Source organism: Leuciscus leuciscus (assembly GCF_965113295.1).
Source record: "Leuciscus leuciscus genome assembly, chromosome: 8".
NCBI lineage: Eukaryota > Metazoa > Chordata > Actinopteri > Cypriniformes > Leuciscidae > Leuciscus > Leuciscus leuciscus.
In genome coordinates, this window is record NC_138732.1 from 8,601,611 (window position 1) to 8,621,688 (window position 20,078).

At 35.8% G+C, this 20,078-nt stretch overlaps 4 protein-coding genes across 5 annotated transcripts in view; 1 reads left to right on the top strand and 3 right to left on the bottom strand.

Moving 5' to 3' along the window:
- Positions 1 to 1,324: 1,324 nt before the first annotated feature.
- On the bottom strand, positions 1,325 to 6,063 carry thg1l (tRNA-histidine guanylyltransferase 1-like). The gene is made up of 6 exons (XM_082177343.1): positions 5,596 to 6,063; positions 4,984 to 5,160; positions 4,019 to 4,188; positions 3,298 to 3,386; positions 2,857 to 2,964; positions 1,325 to 2,764 (listed from the first exon to the last, which is right to left on the bottom strand). The coding sequence occupies exons 1-6, from the start codon at positions 5,781 to 5,783 to the stop codon at positions 2,603 to 2,605; spliced, it is 894 nt and encodes a 297-aa protein (XP_082033469.1). The 5' UTR covers positions 5,784 to 6,063; the 3' UTR covers positions 1,325 to 2,602.
- Positions 6,064 to 6,404: 341 nt separating this feature from the next.
- On the bottom strand, positions 6,405 to 8,052 carry LOC309504863 (putative pancreatic secretory proteinase inhibitor). 2 transcript variants are annotated; one of them, XM_082178142.1, is made up of 4 exons: positions 7,890 to 8,052; positions 7,748 to 7,794; positions 7,557 to 7,669; positions 6,405 to 7,417 (listed from the first exon to the last, which is right to left on the bottom strand). In XM_082178142.1, exons 1-4 carry the CDS (start codon positions 7,939 to 7,941, stop codon positions 7,372 to 7,374), a joined length of 258 nt encoding a protein of 85 aa, XP_082034268.1. In that variant the 5' UTR covers positions 7,942 to 8,052; the 3' UTR covers positions 6,405 to 7,371. The 2 variants fall into 2 exon arrangements, with proteins under 2 accessions (XP_082034268.1, XP_082034269.1); XM_082178143.1 differs by having other exon boundaries at positions 6,406 to 7,417; positions 7,748 to 7,779.
- Positions 8,053 to 9,099: 1,047 nt separating this feature from the next.
- On the top strand, positions 9,100 to 13,185 carry nipsnap3a (nipsnap homolog 3A (C. elegans)). Its single transcript, XM_082177608.1, has 6 exons — positions 9,100 to 9,284; positions 10,391 to 10,598; positions 10,935 to 11,096; positions 11,345 to 11,494; positions 12,645 to 12,731; positions 12,854 to 13,185. The coding sequence occupies exons 1-6, from the start codon at positions 9,204 to 9,206 to the stop codon at positions 12,928 to 12,930; spliced, it is 765 nt and encodes a 254-aa protein (XP_082033734.1). The 5' UTR covers positions 9,100 to 9,203; the 3' UTR covers positions 12,931 to 13,185.
- Positions 13,186 to 13,337: 152 nt separating this feature from the next.
- Positions 13,338 to 20,078, bottom strand: part of abca1b (ATP-binding cassette, sub-family A (ABC1), member 1B) — a 38,422-nt gene continuing 31,681 nt past the window's right edge. Inside the window, exons 38-47 of the mRNA XM_082177537.1 lie at positions 19,881 to 20,010; positions 19,630 to 19,750; positions 19,462 to 19,524; positions 19,250 to 19,356; positions 18,984 to 19,125; positions 18,234 to 18,368; positions 17,276 to 17,379; positions 16,484 to 16,576; positions 15,772 to 16,015; positions 13,338 to 14,765 (exon numbers count right to left, since the gene is read on the bottom strand). Of these exons, the coding sequence (XP_082033663.1) occupies positions 14,622 to 14,765; positions 15,772 to 16,015; positions 16,484 to 16,576; positions 17,276 to 17,379; positions 18,234 to 18,368; positions 18,984 to 19,125; positions 19,250 to 19,356; positions 19,462 to 19,524; positions 19,630 to 19,750; positions 19,881 to 20,010 (1,283 nt within the window). The 3' untranslated portion in view covers positions 13,338 to 14,621. The remainder of the gene's footprint in view (positions 14,766 to 15,771; positions 16,016 to 16,483; positions 16,577 to 17,275; positions 17,380 to 18,233; positions 18,369 to 18,983; positions 19,126 to 19,249; positions 19,357 to 19,461; positions 19,525 to 19,629; positions 19,751 to 19,880; positions 20,011 to 20,078) is intronic.

Here is a 20,078-nt window from a genome sequence, read left to right on the forward strand (position 1 = left end):
CTGTAGAGCGGTGTATCCCCTCCCCCCTGACTCGAGGTTGCCAGATAGGCTGCAGGATCCAGCAGGAACGTTTGTAGCTGCAGCTGTGGTAACTAGAGCAGAGCTGGCAACCCGGATGCCGAAACACTACTGACTTCGTGATTGGTAGATAGCCGGAGGGTGGAGCTTCAGGCCAAAACACAACATGACAACATCAACATCAGTTGAGGGCTGCAACTTCACTTTTAAAATGACAATATCCTGGCCGGACTACTGTTGTCAGTGATATAATTATTTGAAATGAACATGATTTCTTGATGTCTAGTGACATATCAGGGCCATTTTATGATTAATTGAAATACATTTCTTACATACAGCTACTTTAAATTATTTTAGCGAGTTCCTTACCTAGTGGGTGGTGTCAGGTTTCTTATTACAACATTTATTTTAACTACTTTATAATAAAAAACTTGTCTAATCTTAACAAAACACATTTCGTCTGAAAGGTCTGAGACTGTATTGAGACAAAAAAAAATTTTTTTTTTTTTTTACAAAAAACACCCAGTGGCTATTTTTGGTACAGCTCCTAAAGCATTCTTGAATTACAACCATTTAAATTTGGATAGTGCAATATTACATATTATTCTCAAAAAGGGGGATGACAGGTTTGTAATATTGTTGTTGTTTTTTATTTGCAGCAAAAAATTGTTCATTGGTCCATTTTTTCTTGCATTTTTAACTATGCATGAGCAGTTTTTAGTCAATCATTGTCACTAACATTTTCCAAGGGTACAAATAAACAAGAGATTCTCAGAAATAAAAACAAATAAACATTTAGAATTCATTTTGATTAAATTAAATTAAATAAAAAATGTGACCAGCATACTCAAGACAGACAGGCTGTATCAGTTTAACCGGTACATTTTATCATTTGTAAAAAAAATAAAAAAATAAAATAAAAAAAAACTCAGAATACAAAGATAGAATACAAAATCTGAATGTCCTGCACCACTGGCAGTCATGTTGGATTTAGGTCAGGCTGACTAATTAATCACAAAAATGTTTAAACAAATCATGTGACCAGCATACTCAAGACAAACCAGGCTGTGATAAATGATAAAAGGATTTGATGAAAAAAATCATTCTTACGCCCCCAAAACTATGTTACACCCAGATCACATTGCCAGTTTTAGGGTTAAGCACGAAAACGAGATCAGGGATACCGTATTACACACTACACACAACATTGTGTCACTGTGTGTAATAATATACACCTTGGCTCTAAAACAAGTAGCACCGAGAGTAGTGCAGAGGGAAGATGTGGTTTCACGATCAGCCTAATTACATCCAACATCAAAGTACAGGAAAGACCAGCACACACACACCATCCTCTGGGATGTTCAGATGTGTCGAAACGTTGATATTCATAGTTGTTAAAGGAACATCTTGATCTCAGTACAGCTTATTCGCCAGCATTTGTGGCATATTATTGATTATCATAAAAAAAATATTTTCTTTTATTATTTATTTTCAATCTGGGTTACAGTAAGGCACTTACAATGGATGTTAATGGGGCCAGTTTGAAAACATTAAAATACTGTTTCAAAAGTATACCAACATGAGTTTAATGTCAATAAAATGAACATACTAACCTTTTCCATGTAATTTATATTCAATTTTACAACTTTTGTCAGCATGACAATGTAACATCATAACACTATAACCCTGAAAAGACTGTAAAAGCTATGATTTTTAGATTCAGAGTTTTACATTTTTAGAATTCTAATGCAAGTTTTAACAGAAAATTGAATGCAAGTACTTTTCTTTTTTATAAAGCTTCACATTTCTGCTTTTAAAAACTGGCCCCACTCACTTCCATTGCAAGAGTTTTGGCTTATTGTGATCAACATTATGAATGAATGAGGCATGAGGCATTATGCCACAAGTGCTGTGGATTGAGCTTAATTTGTATTGAACCCAGGATAGTTCACCCAAAAATGAAAATTCTGTCATCATTTACTCATCCTCAAGTTGTTCCAAACCTGAATTTCTTTCTTCTACTGAACACAAAAGAAGATATTTTGAAGAATGTAGGTAACCAAACCAAACACACTGACTTTTTTTCAATGGTATTTTATTTCCATACTATGGAAGTCAATGGGGACCAGCAGCTGTTCGGATACCCATATTCTTCAAAATATCTTCTTTTGTGTTCAGCAGAAGAAAGAAATTCATTCAGATTTGGAACAACCAGAGGGTGAATTTAAATGTTTTGGGTGAAACATCCCTTCAAAGTACTGATTTCATGCGCACGTCATGTTGATTCTATCGTGCGGAATTCATAAAGACACTTAAATCTGGAGAAAACAGACTTTTAAAGTCATCAACACACAGAGGGGGTGGGGTAAAAACAGATGCTCATCCCTGCAGGAGAGAATAAGATCCCTCCTTATCTCAACTAGGAATCTTAGGGGGAAAATAACATGGCAACATCACCTTTCCGTCACCTTCTTTTCCTCCAAAAAAGACCATATAAAACACTGAAAGTTTTTTTTTTTTTTTTTATTAAACACCAAAAGAAAAAAAAATCACACTTTTTGGTCAGAGTTTTTTAACAGTGTGATCAACACTGGTCACTTTCCAGAATGTCTGCATGTTCCTCCCAGAACTGATCTCCAATGATATCACAGGAATGACTTGTAACCTTCTTTCTGGTCCGTGTTACAGTAACTTCGGACTCTCCTTCATCTGGCCGCTTGATCTGTTTAGTTGCGGTTTCAGTCACCTGAAGGAAAGAGTTTGAGAAAGAAAACAGAGTTATATATTTCATTAAAAAGATGAGAGAATAAAAAATAAAAAAATCCAGCTGCCTCTTACCTTTTCCCATATTAAAGTTGTGCCTTTTTTGTGAAATGACGATTCATTATTGTAATTGATACTGAACTCAGAAAACAAGATCTCGTTCTTATCCGCTGCTTGTGTTCCCTGTGTGGGGAAAATTATGCATCTTTTTAGTTTCTTTAAGTAAATTACACTACAGCTATAGAACGTAAATATACAAAATAATTGTAATAGATTTAGGCATGTTTAATTAAACTTATTAGTATTAAATATTGCAAGATTATGTATCTGGGTAAAAAGTGCTTACTGGATAATATTCCTAAAAGAGATTGTGACTAGACCTAGTCAGATTTAAATACTGCCATGTTTATATTGTTTTGGATGGAAACCTTCCTTGTACTTTAGTGACAAGCATCCTTCAAATCTTTATGATAACTAATGTGGAAAAAAAAACAGAACATAAATATTTGAGAATACATTGAGTCTCTCTTCAGCCTGTGTTGTGGTCAATCCTCCTTTCTGCACCAGCGTCCAAAACGTAGTGTTGTACAAATTGTTAATGTGACCTGAGAAGATACAACACGTCAAAAAAAAATAAAAAAAATATCTTATTGTGAAACAATTCCAAATCCTTGTCTAGCTACATTTTTTAAAACTGATATTTTATGCATCAAAGTAAAACTTATACAATAGTATGACAATAATAGTTCATCCAAAAATGCAAATTCTGTCATCATTACTCACTGTTGTTCTAAACCTGTATGAGTTTCATTCAGCTGTTGAACACAAAACAAGATATTTTGAAGAGTGTTTTTAACCAAACATTTTCTGGTCCCCATTGACTAATATAGAAGTCAATGGGGACCAGGGGTTGTTTAGTTACCAACATTCTTCAAAATATCTTCATTTGTTTTCAACAAAACAAAGAAACTTCAGGGTGAGTAAATGATGACAGAATTTGCATTTTTGGGTGAACTATACCTATAATGCCCCATCAAAAGCAAGCAAGCATGTTATTATTACCATATTCTCACAAGGTTGTCATGAAATTTTTAGTTGTAGTTTTGGGGTGACAATCACAGTAAACTGCAGAAGTCAAAAGTGCAAATAATGGTCCAGATCTATCTAGTTCATCCTATTATACTGTTTTGTACATGTTACAGTCAACCCAAATCTGCAACAAAACACATTAACTTACAGTCTGCCTGTCTCCAGCTTAGATAGTCTTTAAGGTTACGGTTGGTAGGATACAGCACCACCCTGCCATCAAAGCTGGGCGGGTACAGCAGCGGCTGCTCCCCGAAATACTCCTTCCAATAGAAAACAAAGCTAGATGAAAACTGGGATGTCACATGGGTCATCAGTTTACTGTAGAGAGAAAAGAAAACATTTAATGAGTGATTTTCAGGGTCAAGGAATGCCATAAGGAAGTGTTAGGGGGTCAATGGAAATGTATATTAAAAAATATATATTAAAAAAAGTAAGCTTTTTAAAATAAATAAGATTAAAATACAAATTTGATATAAATAAATGAATACAAACTATAAAAAAATATTAGATTAAATGAATAAGTTAAATTAAAAAATAAATGTTAAAATAAATAAAAAATACACTGTACAGTACTATAGTGATTGAAAAGCTTAAACTAAATACACTGATTATTTTAAATAGGCAAATACTTAAGAGTATATGATTGGATCATTATTGCAGTTATTATTATGCTTCTAGCAGGTTATATGTTTGGTAAAAGTTATTCCAATCCTAATTGATGGAGTGTGTTGCTTCCTCTTGATGGAAATAAATGTTGTGATATTATTTCGAGATGGTCCTCACTGCAGAACACGAAATCCAGGGGGAGGGGTTAGATCCAGATCTAGATCCAACTCCTCCCACCTTACATATACCGGGCAGTGTATTTCACACATTTATAATATTTTCTTTATACATAAAAATATGTATAGCTGCCTTTTAAATTTTAGAATGGGGTCCTTCGCATAAGAATGATCATATATGGAGGTTCGTGGCATCTAAAATATTGAAAATCCCTGTCCTAGACTGCATTATCCTTGACAACCATTGTGGTGTTTGGCATCAAGATGGTTTTGAAATGCACTGCACAGTTTCCAAGTTTATCTACGGCACTGTGTCAGCATAGAATTATACCTTGCCCTTCTTTTGAACCAGGTGGTTGATCTTTTGAACACAAAGCTGAACTCGTCACTCTGTCCATAGGCTATAGTGATGTCCTCCAGATCCTCCATGACCGAACGGGCACTGCGACTCATCAAACCCAGAGCTCTGTCATCATTGGGTTTAATGAAGTTATGCTGATCAGAAAACCTGCAATCAAGGGGATCATGTTGGAAATGCCTTCAGTCATCACGCATGTTCTACTACCCTCCGTGAAACACCATAAAGTTAGTTAAATGTTTGACATTCGTCAGACATTCAGTTTCATACCCATAAAACTCTTTGCGCATTTCATGTTTTGAGCCTGAACAAACTCAGATATAAACAAATGTTCTTTGCATAGCAAAAGGAATACATATATTAATTAGCACTATAACTCAAATAAACAATTTAACTATATGACATTATGGTATTAAACTAATAGTAAAATGTTCAGAAAAATATCCCTTTATAGCACAACGCTTTGTCTTTAGAACTTAAAATGCATGCAATACTGTAAGCCACGAAACTAGACAGTGTTAGTGCCTGTACTGCAACAGCATGTCGTAACTGTACCTATTGCAAAAGCATTACAGAATCACTTACTTGTGGAAGTTGCGTCCATCAAGCCGAACAACAATATAGCAGTTTTTCAAACATTTGTCGTCAAGCTCAAAGTTTCTCACGTATTCAAATTTGCTTTTGGCCATGACTGATGATGTGCTAAATGTAAGACTTAAGAGTGTATTGTGCTTTATAGGCCCTCCAAAGTTCACCGACAACAGTCTCAGCATAAGGATATCAGAGTTACGAGTTATTTAATTGGTTTAACTTAAATAATGTTGACAGTTCTGAATATTTGTGAGGCGTAACTAGTTAGCTGACATCCAGAAAGCGCATTTTTAATATTCATGTCTCAAGAAAAATGTCAGCGAGAGATTATTGGTATTAATCTTAAATCTTAAAACGCGTTGTATTATTAAATATGTAACGTTGTATTGTTTACACAATATTTATTTCTTAACCGGAAGTATGTTGTATCAAAACTCACATGTGAGTGAGCGGTCATTGTATTGGTACGTCACCTTAAACAGTCCCTCAAAATACAGTTCTGAAACTTGTGTTCCGCCATATAGCATACGAAACATCAGGCTGCTAAGATTTAAAAGCATAAAGCCTTGCATCTGATACAAAATAAAATTAACATTACTGTACATGCTATTTTTAATGGAACGAGATGTTTTGTTGGTAGTTTTGAATGAGAGTTAAAAAATCTTGTGCAAGAATGTGCAGTGTGTCCAGTGTGCAGAAACTTTTTGTTTCTTTTTCAGTATAATAAGTATGTTGCAAAGAAAAGCAAGACATAAATGAAGCTGGTCAACCTTACAATTGTTTGGCTAAATATGTTTATTTTATTAGCAAAAAAAAAAAAAAGTAAAATCAAGGTATAAACGGTATAACACAGTTTGTCATGTCATCATGTCACATTTCCAGTTTTTTTTCCTTTTTTTCTTTTTCTTTTACATATTTAGAAAAATAAGCTGTAACAAAAAAAAAAAATCACTCTTGAAACATTGCACTCTGAGCAGTTCCAAAAAAAAAAAAAGAAGAAACTTAATGGAAGAGCTGAAATATATTAAGCCATCTAACAAAAATATGTTCTAAGATGTTTTGCAAATGTTCCCATTAAGTTATGAAAACGTTATTTCTGAATGTTCTCAGAATCTTCAAAACGTCCAGATTTTTTTATGTTTTAAAAACTTTTTTTTTCTTGGTTAGTGAACGTTAGAGAAAACATCAAGGGAATGTTTCCTCTATTTAAAAATGTTGCAAGTATTATGGGAACATTACTTTTGAATGTTCTCTGAGGTGTAATGTTTAAAAAGCATTAGACTTACATCCATCTAAAATTTTCCAGAAAAAAAAAACGCTCCATGAATGATGTATAATAACACTTTTGTGCTAATGTTTTGACAATGTCATTTAAGACCAGATAACTTTGAACATGCATTCGATTAATGTTACTGGAAGAACATTTGTTCATAACTTTGAGAGAACCTTGCCAGAATGCTAAAGTTCTGAGAATGTTCCCTGTTATCTGGGAAAGAAAGACAGAACAGTATTGATGTAAAACAAGCTAAGAAAATAGAAAATCAAACACACTGCACTGTTCACTCAAAGTCACTTAAATGTGATAAACTGACACATATTATTCACATCAGTACTAGTATTCATCATTTTTAACATGCAGTAGGTTTTCACACATCTACTGTATAGGTATACTGATAAGTGCAAAACTGGTCTGGATGAGCATAGCAAACAACACCCTTAAACAAACATAGATATGAAAAGCGAAGTGATGATATCATAAGGTCCTCCACCTCAGCAGCGTCCGTCTTTCACAATCAAAATGTCTGCATTTGTGTGCCTAGAAAACAAACACCCTTTCAGTTATCCAACATCAATACTTGCTTACTAACAGCCCTTAACAATATGAGTAATTACAGGCAAGAATCATACAGTAATGCTGTTATTCTAAACTAACAGAAGCAAATGAATGGACTCACATTCTCTGCACACACAGGGTGCATTCATTGACGTATGTGATGCCATCATTACCGCACACAGGAGAGTAGTTGAGAGGACATGCTTGGTTGACACTCAGTCCTCCACATGCAGGCTGTCGGATTAAAAACACATGCAATTTACAGTAAATGCCTGTTATGCATCACATCTTCTAATGCATAAATGGACTTACTCTGCGGTAGAGTCTTGATTTATCCTCTGCGCCTGGAAAAAATGGTTCTGTTGGATTAATCCTGTTGTTAATTGCAAATGGCACACTTCAATGATTAAAACAATTACAGAGCTCTTTTAAAATGACAGATGATGAGACTTACCCACAGAGAGGATGAGGACCAGGCTCATCAGAACCACTGCTGTTCCAGTCATGATGCTCAAAGGATTTCAAAACAAAAATCTGGATTTGTAAATTCAGGCTGAGAGCTTTTAACAGTGACTGATGACTTCTAGCTCGCTTCTGAGAGTTGTATTGTTGATGACCCTCAACATATAGTTTGAAAGTGAGGAGGAGGAGGAGAGGTGCTGATATTTTAACGGCCATCCGCCCCACCTACCCACTATCCCGCGTCAACACCAGTGAGAACAGAGCCTCTCTATTGTCTCTCTCTTTATTAAGGGATAAACATTCCAGTCTGTCCAAAAATTGCTGAGCACAATCCAAAAAGCATTGGCCTGTATAATATCCCTCAAAACAGGTCTGGCTGGGAGGTGTGTCCCTGTTTATTGGCCCCAAGTAAATGGAATTCCACTAATCATGGAATGCAGTAAACGATAATTATGTAATGTAACAATTAACTACATAATGCAGTAGGGAATATGGGCCTGAAGAGACTTTTGAACTTGAAAAAAAATTTATACGGGTCATTGGTAAATAAAGCTTAAAAAAATATGTGAATTTTAAATAGTTTTCTTAGTTTGTTCATTTGTCATGTTGCACCACCTGACATTTTGGGGGTTTAAGATAACAAAACATAAAATAATACGTATTATTGACATGGTCTAAATGAATTCAAACTAAATTGGTTTTATATAATAAAGTGATATGTCACGAATTTATCAAATTACTTGGACACAAAAAAATGAACACATCATGTCATTGACCCATATAGAGAATTTTCTCTTAAAAATCTCAGTGCAAAGTGGAACTTTCCTTATTTTGACACTTTTCATGTGTGAAGTGAAAACTATGGCTTTGGGAAAAAATTCTGGCAAACCTAGCCAAAATTGCATTAAAGTAATTAAAGAGACACAATAAAAGTATAAATGTATTATATTCTACTTGATTTTTTAACAACTAAATTTAAAGTAGCCTAGTAATAGTAGGCTACAATTATACAAGAAAGCATGGCATATATAGGAGAGCTTCATATCTAAGCTATTCAGATGTTTACAAAGGTTGAAAACCTATATCTAACCTTTATATCTATATTTGTTTATTATTATTATAAATGTAAAGTTTTAAATGTTAATAATTAATAAAAAGGATGAACGCATACTTCCATGCAGCGAACTTGAACAATACATTTCGGCTTCCGTACTACTGTCTCTGAGTGAACTTCGTGCAGGGTTGCACGTCTGATCTGGCACGTCAGTCAAGCTGCAGGTACAGTTGCAGATTCACGACGAGAAAAATGATTCAATTACGCGGTATTTTCCGGAACGCGTCACGTTACGCAGCAGAACACTGTCTGTCTGTGAAAAACCAACCTATGGTGAGTTTAATAATCATTCACAAGTTTTGTTTAAGACACAGTGAGAAACATTCATCAATGTAGGTTTAAAAATGTAATGATATTGAATCTTTGTGACTTTTGAATGGAGTTAAAAGACAAACGCCAGTTTTTGTTTTTGAAGGTGCGTCAGTGGACGCCTCCATTGTCAATCAAATGATCATGTAACTCCACTGTTACATTGTTCAGGACTTGGCAGTGTTAGGAATTACAAAAGCATGAAATCACTGCAAAAAAGTTTTATAATCCAAATAGAAACTATAAGAGGCCCATGTTCTTCATGCATATGTGGGGTCCACAAGTCCCTCCTCGAGTATGAGCTCCATATACAAGTTGTAAAAGCCTGATGTATCAAATATGACTGTTTCATTTCAAAAGAATAGTTTTTTCTGACTGTTTTTTTGTATATCATGCTTGCAGAGTTAATGACAGTAGCACTTCAGCTGCATAAACTCTGCATAAAATTTGACCTTTTGTGCAAAGGGGTTCACATAATTTTGCTATTTGATTAAGTGCCAAATCTTCTTAAATATTTTAGGAATTGACATACAGTATTCCATGTTTAAATGTCAAAACCAAAACAAAACACATTTCCATTTCAGACTTTTTGACCCTTCTTTCTTAATTTATACACAGTGCATCTACCTTTTTAGTTTTTAACATGCCATTAATGTCAATTTCACTTTAAGTGTAGAGTTGTCTTGTTAAAAAAATATATTATATACAGTATTTGGAACGTATGGACATTAGGGGTATAGGGGTTTGATCTTTGTACTTAAGTGGGAATTGTCTGGTCTGAACTTATAGAACATGCTGTAAACATTTGTACAGTTAATCTTTGACATGATTGACATGGCAGTTTCAAGGTTTTTAAAATGTGCTGATGGGTTTGGATGGGGGGGGATGTGCCTAAAAATGACTTGAACCTCAGTAAATTGAAATAGAAAAAGCAGAAGGCTGAAGCTGCCATTTCTCAAATGAGCCCGTTTTATGAAATCATATAGATTCAGACAAGTGTAGACGTAGAATATGAGTCATAAGTTATATATATGGTGTCACTATCAGTTTGTTTTACATTTGCCGAGCAGCCCAGGGCGTCGATCTCCACCGGACCGCAGCAGCAGAACGGAAACTTCTATGAGTTCCGCACATATTACATCCAGCCGCATCTCAACGCTGCCTTCCTCAAATTGACCAATGAGAAGATCCACCTGCGTACAGCCCACTCAGAGCTCGTCGGATACTGGAGTGTGGAATATGGGGGTCTCAATCAGGTTTTCCACATTTGGAAGTATGGTGAGAAAGACTACTGAATTCTTAAATGTCCAATCTGCACTTTAAAAACTTTATAAGACTAATAAATAAGTAAAATGCAACAAAACATTGAAATTACTTACCAAAGGAAACTGACTCTTTACTTCTAAGGGTTGCAAGGTGTCCCATAGTAGCTGGGACATCCAGTTTTTCTCCTTATATGATTTTTAGACATTCTTAGTAAAATTGCTTGTTTACTGTTTTGACCCAAAGATGTTATGTGTATATTTTATTTAAAATATCTACAGGCATAGTGCTGCTCCACATACAACTCCACAACAAACCCTTCTTTTCTGTCTTTCCTATAATGTTGTTTAGACAGCTATGCCCAGCGTGCATCTGTGCGGGCAGCCCTGGCTCAGGACCCCAGCTGGATTGAGCAGTACATCTCTAAAGCGATGCCCATGCTGAGCTCTCAGGATAATGAGGTGACGTACCTCGTACCCTGGAGCAAAATTCAGAAGCCACCCAAAGACGGAGGTGTGAACTATGTGCATTAACATGTCATGCATCGATTTTTTTTTTAAGGGTCACCAATTCCTGCTCACTTAATACATAAATAATTCTTAACAATTTATTGATTTGATTGGAACTGCAATCATAATGGTTTCCTGAATATTCCCCCTTCTGTCATTACAAATATGCATAAATTGTTCACAAAAGAAGTTTCAAATACTCCAGGCGTACTTATCTGAACAGCTTTTGTTAAAATGTGTTGTTTTCTGAAGGAGTTTTCGAGTTAGCCACCTTCCAGATGAAGCCGGGCGGTCCGGCGGTGTGGGGTAAAGCGTTTCAGGCAGCAGTGGGCACCCACTCGGGATCAGGATACGCCCACTCAGTTGGGGTTTTTCACTCTGAATTTGGACCGCTCAATCAAGGTGAGTTAGGCAAGAAAGCAATTATGTTTTAAAACAATTACCAAGTCATATCATTATGATATATTTTTTGAGTTACAGCATGTAATTTAAATATACACTAGCATTCAATAGTTTGGGGTCTGTACCTGTTTTTCTGAAAAACTTGCTTTCTATTCAGCAATGATACAGTAAAGACATTTATAATGTTGTTTAGATCTCAAATAAATGCTCTTCTTTTGAACTTTCTATTCATCAAAGAATTAAAAAAAAATCAGCATATTAGAATGATTTCTGAAGGATCGTCTCTCTCTCTCTCTCTCTCTCTCTCTCTCTCTCTCTCTCTCTCTCTCTCTCTCTCTCTCTCTCTCTCTCTCTCTCTCTCTCTCTATATATATATATATATATATATATATATATATATATATATATATATATATATATATATATATATATAGAATTACATTGTAACAATATTACTAATTTAATTGTATTTTAGATACAGCCTTGGTGGGCAGAAGAGACTTCTTTTTACATCATTAAAAAAATCTTACAGACCCCAAACCTTTAAATGGTAATTTATGAATAATACCAAACAGGACCAAGTGTATTGACAATGCTAAGTTTTAGAATTAGTAAAGATTTACTAACCGCTTGTGCCACCAAAACCCTCTTTTGGCGTTAAAAAACTACTGTCAGGATTTACTGAAGACACACTGTTGAAAAATTTGCAACGAAAAGACGTGGACAGGGTTTTATTTTTGCAGCTGAGCTTCTCTTTCAAATGCAAAAATTATGGGAGGACAGTATTTAAATGAATCATGTAACTTGATTTACCAAGGTCTGTGCTAGTCATTTTACTGGTATTTACCTGCGGTATTATTTAATGCCCCCCAAAAAAACAAGTCTTAAGCCACACTGCGGCTGTGTTGTTATTAGATCACACACACCTGATTACCATTGGCTGTGCTTGTTTGCGACCCTACGCAGATATGCGCTGATCTTGATAGACCGTGTTGGTCATTATAGAAATGATCTGACAGCGTCTGTGTTCTTTAATGTCAGTAAATCCCCTGCAGAACTTTCCACTCCCATCAGCGCTTTTATGGGATTGTGGTTTAGTAAATCTGGTTTCAAACTGCTTTTTGTATTTGTATTTCTTTCCGATGCGCAGTGCATGTCTTATGGTGGTATGAGAGTGCAGACCAGCGTGCAGCAATACGCCATAAAGCTCATGGAGATGCCAGAGTAGTGGCGGCAGGTAAATCTTACAACTTATTACAGCAGACAATATTGTACTGTGATTATGAGAGCATTTTTTTGTTTTACTGTTTGCATTTTTAAAGTTCCATTTCTTTTTTACTTTTGTATTTTTTTCTCCAGTAAGGGAGAGTTCAGCGTACCTGGTGTCACAGAAGAGCAAACTCATGTTCCCCTGTACCTTCTCACCAATCAAATAACATAGCCTCGAGGTTTGAATCCACAATCAGGGAAATGTGGAATGAGATTTAATTTATGCAGCAAATGAAATAAGTGGCCTGATAAACAGATTTAATTGTAGCAAGTTATTTGAAGTTTTTGCAGATGATCAAATAATGATAGTGGGTCAAAATAATGCTTTGCATCACGTTAAAAGACTTCCAACCTCAGACTGTTGCAGATATTAATCATCGGTGTACATGTCATTTCTATAAATAAATTCTACAATAAATTCTTCCATGGCAATAAAAATCATTCTAAATTCAGCAATGTTATGTAGCATTTTGCATAGATTAGATATAGTGATAACATTTATAGTGCTTCTTTTTGTTAAATTTGAAACAGATTGACATTCATAATTCATACATTGTCACAGATCAAACTAATATTAGGGTTGTAGATTGTCATGTTTTATTGTGTAAATACAGTGAATGTACAAGGCAAGTAACAGACATTCCACAGCCATAAATTTGAAATGTAAACAGGTATTAAATGAGGAACATCACTGGTACTAAGACTTTTTGTCCTTTTAGGTCTTTGTTTTTTTAGTTCTATTAATTTGAGAGAACCCAAATCTGAACCAAACAGTAAATGAAAAATAGCAAAAACATTGTCTGTGGAAAATCCAGTGCAAAGATCTTAACACATTGGCATTATATAATTTGTTTTAATTAACATAGCAAGTAAAGTGCTTGGATGAAAGGCGAAAATCGCTATCACCTGTTCCAATGAGATCCAAAATACTGATTTAACAATCCAAACTGAATGCAGGGATAGTTCACCCTTACTGTACTGAACGGATATTTAATTCAGCTGGAAATTGTTTGTGGATTTCTGTATTTAATGGCCAGAGATCCAATGAAGGACAACCCAAATGCCCTTTTACTAAAGAAGGCACATGATCGGTATGTTTCAATTGATTTCCTTCTAAGTTGTTCATACGACTCTGAGGTATTTGTTACATAGTGTAACTTTAAGCTTACTTGTATAAACTTTATTTTATTTTAAAAAACCCTACAAAATCAATCACCTTGTTTTGTCCATGCACAAAGATTCTTATATTACAAGAGAACGTGAGGCACTCTTGGATAGAACAGCCTATAAAATAATGCCCCTTTTTTTAAACATCTAAAACAATCGCTTGTTTATAAATAGACATATTAAAAACAAAATCATTTTAACATAGTACAATTTGCAGTTTTGCAGTTCAGCCTTTGGCCACGCAAACAATTATGATTCTTCAGCATGTGATTCCCAGTCTTCTAGTCTTAAGAAAAAAGTACAAAGACACTGACCCTGAATTATTAATCATTGGCATTTTTCCATCTGCCCTATTATCTCACACAATGAAAATTAATCTCTGTCAACGACTGCGCAAAATACAGTCCATGCAGTCTATACCAGAAATTATGGCTTCAAGTTTAACACTGTGACTGACACGGTTGGAATTCAACCATGCTAGAAACACGAGGGAAGTCTTTTCAATTTCTTTTGCATTGACTTGCATTGAGTGTCTCGTCTGCAGTGTCTGCCTCTCAGCTGACCGGTGAAGACGTTTATCTTCAGACAGAGGTCAGAACAGCAGACTGCAGCTCAAAGGCCACAAAAACATTGTGAAACATGTGGAATCCACTGGCTCCAGTTAGCATGTAGTGTAAAGAGAGACTCCGGCTCAGACAAAGCTTTCCATTGGCTTCTCCATGTTCTCTTTAGTAGACAGAGGGCTCAGGAGGGCCATGTCGACCCCTGTCTCTTTACGACGAATGGAGCTGTCTGAGTGGTCGTCACTTTGGTCCTTGGCAAAGTTGACAAATACCTGTATATTGAGGAGAAGAGTACTGAGTAATCACATCATGAGAAAAATATACTATACTAGTCCATAATATTTAAAGAGGACCTATTATGCTTTTTTACATTTTCAACTTTCTTTAGTGTGTAATGTTGATGTTTGAGCATGAAAAAGTCATGAAATGTCACTCAAAATGATATTCTCTTGATCAGTAAGCACTGTTTCTAAACTCCCAGAAATGAATTATTGACTGATTGATTGAACATACACGTCACAATATTTAAATAATTCATGCCCAAGGCATACGAAAAAATAAGGGGGCAAGGCCTGGTTGAGTTGACGAACAACATAACCTTTTTTGCAGAAGGGACAGTTATTTCTGTATTCTGGTGGTTGGGGGCAGAGCGATTAAAAATAAATTGTAAAATGAATATATTTTTTTAGATATCAGAAGGAAGTGTTGCCACAACTCAATGTTTTTCTCCCTCGACATTTATATTTAGAGATCACATTAGAGTTCCCTTCAATCTATTTCTTCAATTTATTTTTACTTGGTCTTAAAAGGTCTTTAAAAAGTCTTACATTTATCTAAATATAACATGCAGAAACCCTGTTTTTTTTGTTGCATGAAAACCTATTCTAGTGCCCCGAAAACAACATTCAAGAATTTCTAGAAGAGCATAATATTGCCTCTTTAACGGCAAAAAAATTAAACATGAAATAAAAATGATTGACTTTATAAATAAATGTTCTTGCTTATGTGTGTCTGTGTATGTCACTGTAAAGTTTGTTTTTTAATCAAAATGTAATTCTTTACTTTTCTGTCAAAAAATAATATTAAATCAGGCAGCACACATTGATTTCACCAGTAATGTCATAACACACTTTTCACAATCCAACTCCCCTACGTTATTTACTGCTAAATATTCTCTTTCCATCTTCCAGTGAAATGTGCTGTGAATGCCATGTGTTAACCATCACTACATACACGAAATGTGCCTGTGATATTTGTCGGTTGGAAATGCCGTCTCACCTGGTCCAGTGTGGTCTGGGACACAGAGTAGTCCTCTATCCTGAGAAACTCTTTGTTCTTGGCGAGAATGCTGAAGATGTGAGAGAGGGAGGTGAGGGAGGAGGGAAGCTGGTATTGTAGCATGTTTCTGTGTTTCTCTTTCAGTGTGCTTCCCGGCAGCTCGCTCTCAATGAACTTCATCACCGGCTGCAGGTCAGGATCTGGCCCCGCAACCCTCAGAATGATGGTGTACCCATCGCCAAATCTGGAGGAAGATGAGCAAGTGATATGTATCAAATCTAGAAATGTCTAGAAACGAATGTGTTTTATTCTTAATGTTCTTTATTTCAGTCATTATGCATTTTGCGGTTCTGCTTGACACTGCTAGTGTGCAGAAATGAGACACTGTACCTTTAAGTAATTACTTAACGATTTGAATATATTAAGTAACTTGTTTCAGTTCTCTGATTGGTGGAGATTTCTTTGCAGAATCATGGGTAATGTAGTTTTTCTCTAGGAATTCCACTGTTAAGCACGATTATTTAAAAAAACATAGTTGGAATAATGTGGACTGATGGCTTTAAACAAAGCATTGATTACCTTGTAGCTCACAGTAGGTTTGTCTTTTATGGTTTTTAAGTTATCTTTAAAAATCAATTCCCCAGTGAAGAAATATAATTGATTTTTACTTGTGGAACCTGACCTTTGCACTCTGTATTATTGGTGATCTTACCTGTTCTTCAGGTGCTGGACACTACCCAGACAGCGGAACCTGCCGTTCACCATTATGGCCATCCTGGTGCACAGCGCTTCACATTCTTCCATGCTAGGAGTGGACAGGACACAGGTTAGTATGGAAGAAAATCTATGAAATACTGCCTCCTAGTGGTAGGTGGAAGTCTAACCTAAGCATGAATCTAAGCTAAACTAAGTAGAAATTCAAATGAACAAATTTTTGTGGAAAACAAAAAAAGTATCAGCTGTCTAGCAGTTTTCTGGTAATCTTAGACTTTCAATGGAGGGACAGAAATCTCTATTCACCCAAAACTCTGACGGTTCAAAACCGTAATAAAGAGATCATAAAAGAAATTCAGTTAATCGAGTGATTTAATCAAAATCTTCCGGAGATCACGCAATCCTTTATATGATGAACATTTAATTTAGGCTTTATTTCACATCTAAACATTGATCAGCAAACATACATAGAGCACTCAAATTTTAAACAGATGTTCTATGTATGTTTGCTGATCAATGTTTATTATGTATAGTTCAGAGCATCAGAGTTTTGGGTGAATAGACTTTCTATGGAGGGACAAAAATCTCTCAGATTTCATTAAAAATATCTTCATTTGTGTTCCTAAGATGAAAGAAAGTCTTATGAGTTTGGAACCACATGAGGGTGAGTTATTAATGACAGAATGATAATGTATGCGTGAAATATTCATTTTAATAATACCTCTATTAGTCCACTGTTAGTGTTCAGTTTAAGAGCATAACGTTTGATGTTATTAGGAAAATTCTGCACCTGTGAGAGGTAAGCACAACAGAGCGTCCCTCTTTGATGACGCTGTGGATGCAGTTCCACAGGGCTCGTCGTGCTTTCGGGTCCATTCCTGTGGTGGGCTCGTCCTGTAATCAAAAGCACAGCCACACTCAGATTTGCCCACAGGTTCAACAGGAAACACACACTGAACAGCAATATAAGCGGGAAGAACGCATCTCTTACTCACGTGATAATATTCAGTGTAATACTCTGTAATATTATTGATTTAACTGCACTGGCACTATTGGATCAGAACTGAATTAAGCTGGATGATGACACTATTGTCTTCTGCATAGCTAATTACAGCTGAATTGAACTGATTGACAAATTTTGCAATATCGAAATTCGACACTGTTATTGAACTGAATTGAATCAACATTGAACAGACTCAAAGTGAATAACACTATTGTCTTCTGTAGAGCCGCTTGTAGCTCAGTTGAACTTGTTTCATGATTGATGTAGCCTACTTTACACAGTACTGAAAACTGAACTGACTTGAGCTGAATAATAACCAGGTTGTCTTTTCAGAGCTGATTTACAGCAGATTTTGAATTCCATCATTGATTCTGTTATTTTTCTACTGTGAAGCTGCTAAATTAAGATTACTTGATGTGTATCGCACATTCAAGTGAACCAAAACGCGCCTTTTCTAACGTGATCTTTGTGTAATAATCAACCCCTTTATGAAGCCTCCCTAAAGGCAAAGGCAAAAGAGTTCAGGGTAATTTAGCTCTAGGGGTGTTATAATCCTGAACTCCTTATACAACCAGAGCAAGAAACCCAGCTGAGAGAATAATCAAACAGTGGTCATATGATTCCGACTTATGTTGTTTTTGTTGATCAGTTTGCAGATATTCACCCAAGGAGGCACAAGCCTTTGAGCCAGTTATGTAAGTGTCTTTGTGTGTGTGTGTGTGTGTGTTTGAGGAAATGTACATACCAGGAAGACCACTGGAGGGGCTCCAATGAGTGATATGGCGGTGGAGAGTTTGCGCATGTTGCCACCGCTGTAGCTCCCTGCCTTTTTGTCCACGTACTTCACTAGACCCAGTTTACGGATTCCCCACTCTGCCACCTGCCAAAGGTACAAAACATCAGTAAAACCAATGACACTTTAATAGTTCCTATTAGAGTTCAAAACATGTAATATATTGAGGTAAATCTAACCTCATCATTATTATATAATATGATAGAGGAACAAAAAGTTTTTATTCTAAATGGTGATTTATTGTTACTATAATACAGGTTTTTTTTCCCCTTTTTCATGTTTTTTTTTTTAATCAGTATAAATTGAAGACAGTATAAATACTCTTTTATGCACAATAATGTGAAATGTGCTTAATTGTCATGCCAAAATGCAAAAAAAAAAAAATCTTCTACATTTTCTTAATGCAAATAAATATAAATATTTATTTTCAGTGGAGATTATTACTGTAATATAGTATTTCTTAAAAAAAATTTTATTTTTGTACAATGTTTCTTTTTTTAAATTAGCATATACTGAAGGCTGTATAAATACTTTTTAAAAGTTTTTGAACTTTGGTAATGAAAAGAAAAAAACTTAATTGGCATGTCAAATTTGGGTATTGGGAGGGCGGAGGTGAAATATGGCCCGGGTGTGTGAGATTCACCATAAAGGTCTAATTCCATGAAATGATATAAAAATTGTTAGTTTATAAGCTCTGCCCACCTCACAGACTTCATTCTCAGGTACACCGCGCAGGATAGCGTAGAATTCCAGGTGTTCCCGTCCTGACAGCAGATCATTGATGGCGTCAAATTGAGGGCAGTAGCCCATGTTCTGATGTACTTCATCTATTTCTCTGAGAATACTGAGACAAGAAAAAACAGCGTCGTCAAAAACAAGCAACCACAGAAGTATATATAGACTAAGCTGTAATGAGGAAGTAGCGTCTGTTCTCATCACTACATTATTTGAATGTCTGTACTCTCTACCTTTTTCCAGCTAAGAATGCTTCTCCTTTGGTGACCACAGAGTCTCCGGTCAGCATTTTAAAAGTACTGGTCTTTCCAGCTCCGTTGACACCAAGCAGACCAAAACACTGAAAGTAGAACAAAACAGATATCAGTTTGTGGTCGTACTGTTGCCGTGAAGAAGAGTGACTCATTCGGATGAGGCTGATCATGAGGCATCTGTCATGAATTACCTCTCCTGGAGGAATTCCCACACATAGACGATCGACAGCGGGCTTCTGTTTCCGCTTGTACACCTGGAAAAGAAAAGGATGACATATTGATGAGGGCATCATTTATTATACATAATTTTAAGTGCTAAAATTGATGTCTGTGATCATCAGCTGAGGTTTTCTGCTGACCTTAGTGAGTTGTCGGAGTTCAAGAATGTCTCCTTGTTTAGCTCCATTCATGATCCTCTGCCTCTCTCTGGCCACATCTTCATCTTCCTCTCCAATCGGACTCAACTTAGCACTTAGAGACCTACAGAAAATGGACAAACCATCACTTTAGATCTTCTGAAATGATAAACTATGTTCAACCATAATTTCATTAGCAATTCATGAAAATGCAATTTTTTTATTTCGGAATATCATGTTGTGATGATGCTTACTTGGGTTTAAAGAAGAAACGATACTGGATTAGGACTGTTATGGTGAAAAAGACCGCTCCTTCCACAGCCATAGCAAAAAGATTCTTGCCTACCATGTCCCATTCCAGTGGAGAACGGAAACGGTTCTCACCTGATGCAAGGAAAGAGAGCATTCAGCATCTGTAACAATTACCCTTGCAGTAGTTACAGTTAAAGGCG